We start from the raw sequence: 9327 nt of genomic DNA, 5'->3' as shown, positions 1-9327 counted from the left end.
AAAAAAAAAATAAAAAAAAATACCATCAATGAACAGAAATTAAGAGGAGAAAAGAAAACTCTGAGAGATGTTGCAAATTATTAGCAGCAGAAACCCAATGAGCAGGGGAAAAATTAGGCAAAAAAAGAAAGGCAGAAAACTTGGCAACAAAACGTTCCTTCTTTTCAACGAAAACTGTTTCAGATGGAGAAAAAGAGCGAGAGGAAGGACAGATGGGAGCTCGAGGAGTGGGTGTGTCCTGGTCGGTGCGTCTCCTCCCTCTGTTACAGCGTTATAGATGGTGCAGGAGCCGCCTGCAGCATCCACAGAGCTGTACTCGTCCTGAGGACCACCAGCTCATCGGAGTCTCTCAGACACTCAGGAACCACTCGTCCCGATTCCTGCAGCTGCAGCAGAGACGCCTCTCATCCACAAACACCAACAGCATCTCTACCTCTCTGACTCTCTCCTCTCCTGAGTTCACTCAGATCACAACTGTTCTTCACACCTGAGGGATCAGGATGCAGCAGCACTCGAACAGCTTTCTGTTCCTTCTCCTCATGGCTTTCGTCGCTGGGATAGTTTTGGCTCTTCCTCCAACATCCCTCAGGAACAGAGGTGGGTGATACCTGCATTAGTTTCATCCCCTTCCTCTGAAACATCGGATCACACCAGTGGCTACAAAAAGTGATGCATTTATTGCCCACAGGAGTCTATTGATGCAAGTGAAAACTGTCTTTCGTCATAGTTTGTCTGAAAACTGTTTTATGTTTTTTTTGTGAGGCAGCCACCAGCAAAATGCATATTATAAGTTAGACTTGATCATAAAGGTGTTTGTTTAGGAAGAATAAAGATTTTGTAATTACACTGAGACAACCATTTACTGCAAGTAGACCAATATTTAAATAGGATCAGATTTGATACAATCTTTTAGCTTCTTTAAATGGGTCTGAATCCCAACCCCTCAAGGCTGATTAACAGGAGTTTAAATCATCTTAATTAAAAATTGTGGGCACATTATTATTATTATTATTATTTTATAAAAGTGATTTATCGCTATCTCCTGGTAATGCTGTGAGCAGACACAGTGAAATGAGCCACTGACTGCTAAGAGGTTTTAATTAAAGTGTTTCCAGTTTGGGGGTCAAGGGTCAGGTTTGCAGGAAACCTGATGGGATGATTTGCTTGAAAATGCTTTCACTGAGAAGATGATCTAACGGATATGAACACTGAGTCGTCTTCCGTTTTTGCTCTTTGTGGTTGGATATAGCTGCAAATTTATCTGAGTCTTGATGAAGCAGAATTTACACAAATTAGAGCAGGTTGTGTCTACTGGTGAATATTGTGATCTGTTAATGTTTGACCTGCAGTGACCACGGTGATAAAATTATTCTGTGACCTTGGTTCAGTAGTTCAGATCTTTTAAAGTGGGTTTTAATTTTCACGGAAAGGTTATGGACAGTTGATATCTTACCTGTTGTAGATAACTCTTTGAATGACACCAGTTTGGGGAAACAGTCAAATTCAAAGTGGATTGCTGCCGTCAGTTTTGCATCACATTTACATAGCATTAGATGATTATTTGCTACTGTACATAGCAGTGCCTAGCTGTAGCACTTCCTGTGCACTTCTAGTAGGAATATCATAATATTCCTGCCAGAATAACTATGTAATGTAAAACTGACATTGAAATAAGTCTGAGGAGAGCAGCAATCCACTTTGGTCTTACTTCCACTCAGACTAGCCATTAGCTTGTTGAACAGTACAGAGTTGAACTTTATTTATTTAAACTGAGGCTGTTCATGGAGTTATCTGCAACAGGTAAGATAGTAACTATTTATAACCTTTCCACATCACCCCACCTCAAAAGATCTGACCTATCCCTTTAAGTGTTCATGTCATGTTTTATCTGATATCTTCATTATTTGTGCGTGTGATTTTGAGTTATTTCTGCCTACCTGAGCAGCTCTTGGCCAGAGCTCACTCTCTTTGAAATATCAGGAGTATTTAGAAGAAAAAAAAGAAAAAAAAACATAGCTGAAAGATGACTGAACTTGGAGGTCTCAAATCCAATTACTCCTGATGCAGTGTTTTCTTTCCCAAAATGCCTCACAGGAAACCATTAAACACACTCTCTTTAAGAAGTTGATTGCAGCATATTAAACTTCCTCTGTCTGATTAGGATTCATGCAATGTTCTTGGAAAGCAGAAAGGTTTTTCCATGAACGTTTTCCATGGTGTCTCAGTGTCCAGTTACTGAAGTTTGTCAGTTCACACACATAAAACCGCGATAATGTTTTCCATTTTTCAGCCTGTGCTTCACAGCCAGTTTGGGAGTTAAACTCTGAAGACTTTGATGGTAGTAAATGTGGTTTTAGCTCAGGTGGTACAAAGATGTAAGCACAGTAGATTAAAATAGTGCCTACTGTCTGAAAGCTCGCTCTTTTTTTTGCTCTTCTTGGATCAAGAAAAAAAGAAGCAAATATTCTGTTGCTTTCTGTGTAGTGTAATATCATCTTACTTGAATGTGAATGTGTTTTCCAAAGCTTCATTAAAATATTTATGCTTTTAATCATTTTTTTCTTTCTGTATCTTGAGTTTAACTACTTGTAAAATGTATCTCCACCAGAGCCAATACACAGTCTATCTAGGTTTGCCTGCCCAAACATGACCTCATGACATGCTCAGACTAACAATGGGGGAGCAGAGATGAAAGTAGGGGGTCATGTAAGATGGATTTAAAACACTTTAGTAAGTTTCAATAAGATCATGTTGATGGAACAATGGTGGTGACATAAATAGGACAGCAGAGATTGATTGAAGGAGGTGAAGGATGTGATGAGGCAAGGCAAAGAAGAACCAGCTGCTGCTCACAGATAAATATGACACAAGGATGATATACAGGGAGACTGGAGAAACCTGCATGAACGCAGCCAAGTGTTTGGGCTAAAATATGAAGAATACTTCCAGGCACAACATTCTGCTGTCAGGTTTCTAAGCAAAGCCCCATGGATGTTATTATTCCAGAGGAGGATGTGGTCAAAGAGGCTCCCACTGAGTTACAGTAGATGTTCTCAGCGCTGAATTACTCTGGTTTTGAGTTATTTCCGTTAGAGCTGATATAGTTCAGGTCAGCTGTCATTAAATCACCATCTAAATTACCTCAAATGCTTGCCTCTTCGACTGGCACGAGGCTCTCAGGGACGTTCCCACTTCATCGTATTGAAAGAATGTGACTTCTGCACCAAGCTGCACCATTTAACATCTGTCTCTGCACGGCGAGGGAGGCCAAGTCTTCACTCCACAGCCGCACTTCCAAGATGGAAACCTGAGAGAGCAGCGAAAAAGAGCCACTAAGTAAGAACACCCTGAGACTACACCATGGGTTGCATGGTGGAGCCTCTCGTCCCAGTAGACACCAACTCTCTGAGACCCTGAACAAGAGCAAACAGGTAAAGGAAATAGATGGATGGACTACACCGTGCATTCGAAAAATATCACTGTATCTGAAGAAAGGGATTTTATATACAGCTTAAAACACTGCACCAGTGTTAATTTGGAGATTGAATCTTTTGTGCTTAGCTGCAGGACAGATAGTTCAGATCTTTTGGGGGGAGGTTCTGTGGAAAGATTGGAAATAATTAATATCTTACCCATTGTATGATCTCAGTTTGGGGAAATAGAGCTAGATTGATTAGCCAGTGACTAGTTTGAACAGGACCTGCTTTCATACATATTCAATGTCAAGCACTTCATAATATGTTGTGCAAACACTATTTTATAAGCCTTTATCATGCCTTCAATTCTTCAATTTTGCATTCTGGCAGAAATATTTTGAGATTCTTGCAGGTGGCACAGAAAGTGCAACAGATAAGTGCTGCTGCAGCTATTTTGTGCCAACAAATAACCATATAATTCTACGTAAATAACTTTATATTGTTAAACTGGCAGCAATGTAAAGTTTATAAAATAGCTTTCACTGCTGTGTATATTTCCACATAGCTGCTCTAAAGAAACAGGATCGTCATATCTGATGGTATTTCTATTTTTTTCCTGGTCTGCATCTGCAGCTGTTTAAATCTCGATGACTACGGCAGTGAAATGTGCATTAAATGATGCTATGGTAGTTGTTTTTTGCTAAATGTGACATAATTACTGGCCGATTCCTTGTGTTCAGTGAAGAATTTCTAGAAAAAACATTTATATCTGGAAGTTTTGGCACCTAAAGACGTTTTCAATTCAACATACACAGTATATTGTATAATATTCATCCTTCTCACTGTAGTTGATTAATTACTGGACTTTAGATTTGTTCCTAAAGCGTAATTAATTTTACTTTGGAATCACTGATAAGCCAGAACAGACCCTTAGTTGTGTGTGGGCCAAATGGCAGGGCTATGGCCACGTTGTCACAGGACAGACTCACTGTTTGCTTGTACTGGACATAAAAACATGCAGCCAGAGCTTTCCTGGGGATTCATATGCGCCGCACCCCTCTTCCTTGGAGCGGGTTGAGTTTTATCGGAAATATTAATGGGACAACTGAAAAAAATGCAGTTTTGATAGGAAACACAGCTGGAAAAGCACAAGAGAATTTTTCAAATCCAGGGTTTCCCTCTCTCCCGCTGTCAGCATCCATATTGGCGTCTTGCAGCTTCTGGGAGCATTGCTAAAGCAAAGTTCCACTATTTCGTTTAGCACTGAAATATGAGCCAAGGACGTGTGCTGAGGAGAGTGGAGTGCAAATCCGTCTTCTGCCCAATACTCCATTGTTTTAGGATTCACATTAGTGGTGATAGTTTCAGATCCTCTAGTTTTTAGCTGTGATTTCCGTGGCAAAATTGAAAAGACACGAAGTGAGTGAAGTACAAATAACAAAACAGGCTCTGTTTCACAGTTTTCAAATCTAATTCACATCATTTGTTGTCCAAGTCTTCCCGTGTGGTGATTGCTTTCCATGTGCAGCCGCCAGCTTGCAGTCTCAACTCAGACTCCTTCTCCAGCCTCATTTGTCTCGGTTCTCTGACTTTTATCACCACGTCTCTTATAAACTGCCTGACTGGTGTCAAGACTTCTTTCTGGCTAAGGTTACAGGCCAGTGAAGGCAAAAATGGACAAAATTAACACAACTTTTGCTTCAAAAGATGAATATTCTCTGTGATCATGCTTATTATGTTAATGAAAATGATTCATCCAAGAGATCAGTTCTGTTTTGATCTGTAATGTCCCTTCGAGACTCCTGCAGAGAAGCTTTAAAACTTGGCTAGAGTTTTAACAAAAGTGGACATTTAAACCTTAACTCAATGCACACCTTCTGTAAAAGCTGACATTCTGCACAGTCAAAACTTTGTCCTCATTTTATACAGCAAAATCAACCATAATGTTTGAAACACTGGTTTATTCCTTAGATCTTCTGGCTTTATTGGTTATGGTGTTGTCTCTGCGGACTAAACTTGTTCTAGCACACCTCACTCTTTATTTGATTGAGATGCTTCTGAAACTGTTTGTTTGGTGTTGTATGATACATCGATTTGCTGTGGGACGTTAATTTCAACTTTCAGTGTGCAACAATACTGTGATAAAATGGCGATGCAAATACCTAAAACTCATGAAGGCATGCATGACAGTTGGTGTCACACACACATCATTACCTTTTTTCACAGGTTCACACTTTGATGCTTCATTTTGAAGCAAAATTAAGCAAGTGCATCAAAGTGAATATTATTCAACTCTTTTAAATGTATATGTAGAGTTGAAGAATTCATGCAATGTTTAAGATATGCCTTACCATGACTTCAGACAAACCCAAAGGTTTGGGATCAGTTTATTTCTGTCAAAGCCAGAGGATTTGTGACTTGTGTCTGCTCTGCTGCCTGTCCTCATTCAAAATTTGGCCTCCATGCTCAGTGGATTCGTATCTGATTCTACAGTAGTCACTTTTGCAGAAAAATGATTGCCAGTATGATCTTTTTTATATTAGCAGAAGCTCTTATGCTCGTTAAAATTGTAGATTTACCTTTAAGCCATGGTATAATTTATTTTGCCCTTTTTCTCCTGTCATTATTGCTGCTATGTTCTCATAAGTACAAGTTTATAATGAAAGACAGATATTCTGAACAGTTTGGGTCCTTTTCTCGCCTCCCAGTGAGACGTCAGAACATGAAGGTCCGTATCAGCACCAAGGGGGACACCATAGTGATGAGGTTTCTGCGACCTAACACTGACACAAAGCTGGAGGGCTACATCATCGGCTACGGCAGCAGCATGTTCTCCAAACAGTTCATGAAGCTGCCTGACAACGGACAGCCATATGTGGCAGAGTTTGGTAAGACAAACAACCCCCACCCCAAATAAATAAATAAAAATGTTGAAATGCATTTTAATTAGTGTGGACTAAGAGGGCATTTACATTCAACCTTTTTATGTCTGTTTTAGATGCTGAGCCCAAGTACCTTATAGCTGTCCAGCCTATTCCGACCAATGAGGTGAAAAAGCAGTGCACAGGTAGGTCTCGCAAGTAATCATCACCAACAAAGTCAAAGTATTTTTAAGGTGATTAGAACAGTCGTATCACAGAAAGAAGGTGGGAAAATCCTCCTCATTTCTTCATGCATATGTGAGTTTTTGCCAGGTACTTCTGTGCCCTGCCACTGTTAAAACACATGTATGTCAGGCTTACTGGAGATTCTAAATTGACCTTGGTGTATAAATGCATGTTTGTCTGTCTATGTTGCCTTGAAATGCATTGATAACCTGCAGGATGTACCCAGCAACCCTGAACAGGCAGGTACAGAAAACAGATGGATAGATGGATAATCTGAGAAAACAGAACGTCCAAGTATATGGATTTCTCTCTTTCAGGCAAAGTACAACTGGAGAAGCCGTTACACCTCGTCATTGGGTCGGTGACGCCCACCTCAGTTCTCCTGTCTTGGGGAACACTGCTGAAAACCCCCTATGAAGGGAAAATTATGAATGACTGTTTAGAAGATGGGTGAGTTTACAGATTCATCATTGTTTGTGTTGACTGGAACACATACAGTCACCCTAATTTCATCGCACAAATTTCCACAAGGATGAATTGAGTAGTGCTTGGTGGACAAAAGGTCAAAGTGACTTTAACCTTTTAAAACATGAAGAATCAGTGGTTCAACATGAAATAATCATTCAAATGTCTACATATTTGCAGTACATATGCAATTACAAAGTTAAGAATTTTTTTTTTTTCAATGTAAAGCGACCAGAATGCAAACTGCTCTTTGAACTTTAATTTGGAGAAATAGAGTTTCTTTCTGACTGTATTGACGAGCTAACGGCTAGTCTGAAGTCAAAGTGAGTCAAACCTAAAACAACTCCAGTCTAGCAGTTTTACAGTGGTTCATACAAACACAATATTTCTATTTTACAAACCTTTTCATTGCTGTCAATTTCCCTTTACATGGGTATTTATATATTTATATACACTCATGGCAACAGAACCGTTGTCTTTATTCATTGTAATGCAAAATTGACAGTGGTCTAAAGATTCATGAAATAAAGTTCACATGAACCACTATGACGTAGTTTGAAATTAGAGTTGTTTTAAAATGTCAGAAATCCATTTTGATCTGAGCTGATGGCTCAAACTAGACTGAATTAAACTATTTCTCCAAACTGACATCCTTCAAAGAGCCATCTACAACAGGTAAGATGTTAATTGTACTTAGCTGTCATGTACACACACCACAGACGTTTTAATTTGTGGTCTGACCTGAAATGTAAGAATATTGCTACATATAATCTCAGTGGGTGGTGGCTTTGCTTATCTTTTTATTGTGCGTGTGTGTAGGTGTGTTTGTATTTGAGCAGCAGAGTGTGAGTTTCTAAAAGAGATTGTGGCTCATTGGAAAACATTCAAAGAATGTCTTTCAGAATCCTGATGCCAAGCATGTGTGTGTGTGTGTGTGTGTGTGTGTGTTTCTGAGTGGAGAATTTTGTCACTAAAAAGACTTTTTTCTCTCTTCTCACAAACACACACACACACCATCAGGTGGGAGCTAATGGTTATCCCCCACACACACCTGCATATAACAGACAAACACACACACACACCACTTGCTCAGGTGGGGGCTTATGAGTATCCCCCTCACACACACCTGCATATAACAGACAAACACACACACACACACCACTTGCTCAGGTGGGGGCTTATGAGTATCCCCACACCTGCCCCACCCCTTCATTTCCCTCCATCTTTCCCTAAACCAGAACTGTTTTATTGTTGTTTGTTGTTGTTTTTGTGGTTTGAGAATCGCTCTTAGTCTGACCCCTCCCCCCGAGGCTGAGTTGTCAGGGTCTGACCCCCCAGACAACACAGCCCAGGATCACTGGGGTACTCAAACCCCCCCACCACGATAAGGTGGCGATTCAGCGGGGGGGATATGGTGTTGGATGTGGTGTCGGATGTGGTGTTGGATGTGATGTTTATTGGTTGCATGATTAGTTAATACAATTATTAAATAACATGATTTGATAGTATAAAAATAACATGATTTGATAGTATAAAATAACATGATTTGATAGTATAAAAATAACATGATTTGATAGTATAAAAATAACATGATTGGACAGTATAAAAATAACATGATTGGACAGTATAAAAGTTTTTTTTTTTATATAAAAGGTTATAAAAAAGTTTTTTTTTTTTTTTTTTTAAAGTTTGTTGCTCAAAGATTGATGCAAAAAGTTTTTTTTTGTGGTGATACCACAGTTTTTGTAGAAAACTAATGATATCAAAAGTAGAAAAATATATATATATATGCAATATCAAAACTTTTGACTGAAAATATATATTAAACTCTTGGTTGTTTGCATCAATCGTTTTGAGCCAAACAATGTATAAAAACATAAATAAAAAAAAGCAAAGTAAAAAGGGAAATAAAAAAATAAATACTTCTGCACAGCAGAAGAATCTACTCAGCTTTCATGCTGAGGTCTTTAGACAGGATTCTGTCTGTTGCGTTTTCTGAACTTTGACGGTGTCAGAAATTTTTTAAAGCGCCTCCAGGGTGAAGGTCTGCTGGGCCTTTCTGCGTCCGTCTGTGTGGGTGCCGTTTCACCAGACGTTTGTTCTGGGACAGGCGTTGTGTGATCAGTTTGCATCACCACCATTTGAATAGACACGTCCAAAACATCAATTTGCCTCAACACCATTTGAGTAGACACGTCCAGAGCATCAGTTTGTGTCGACACCATTTCAGTAGATGTGCCCAGAACATCAGTTTGCGTCGACACCATTTCAGTAGATGTGCCCAGAGCATCAGTTTGTGTCGACACCATTTCAGTAGATGTGCCCAGAACATCAGTTTG

General features: G+C 39.5%; 1 protein-coding gene across 5 annotated transcripts in view; it reads left to right on the top strand.

Moving 5' to 3' along the window:
- The first annotated feature begins 280 nt into the window (after positions 1–280).
- The window catches only part of LOC108232460 (target of Nesh-SH3), a 31390-nt gene continuing 22343 nt past the window's right edge, over positions 281–9327 (top strand). Inside the window, exons 1-4 of one of the 5 annotated variants that reach the window (XM_037975948.1) lie at positions 281–597; positions 6125–6304; positions 6415–6483; positions 6841–6973. In XM_037975948.1, the coding sequence (XP_037831876.1) occupies positions 501–597; positions 6125–6304; positions 6415–6483; positions 6841–6973 (479 nt within the window). In that variant the 5' untranslated portion in view covers positions 281–500. The remainder of the gene's footprint in view (positions 598–6124; positions 6305–6414; positions 6484–6840; positions 6974–9327) is intronic. The other 4 variants (XM_017410265.3, XM_017410267.3, XM_017410266.3 and 1 more) reach the window with 4 other exon arrangements.

The sequence above is a fragment of the Kryptolebias marmoratus genome, linkage group LG6 (assembly GCF_001649575.2).
Source record: "Kryptolebias marmoratus isolate JLee-2015 linkage group LG6, ASM164957v2, whole genome shotgun sequence".
NCBI classification, from domain to species: Eukaryota; Metazoa; Chordata; class Actinopteri; order Cyprinodontiformes; family Rivulidae; genus Kryptolebias; species Kryptolebias marmoratus.
This window is presented reverse-complemented; position numbering and strand designations above follow the sequence as displayed.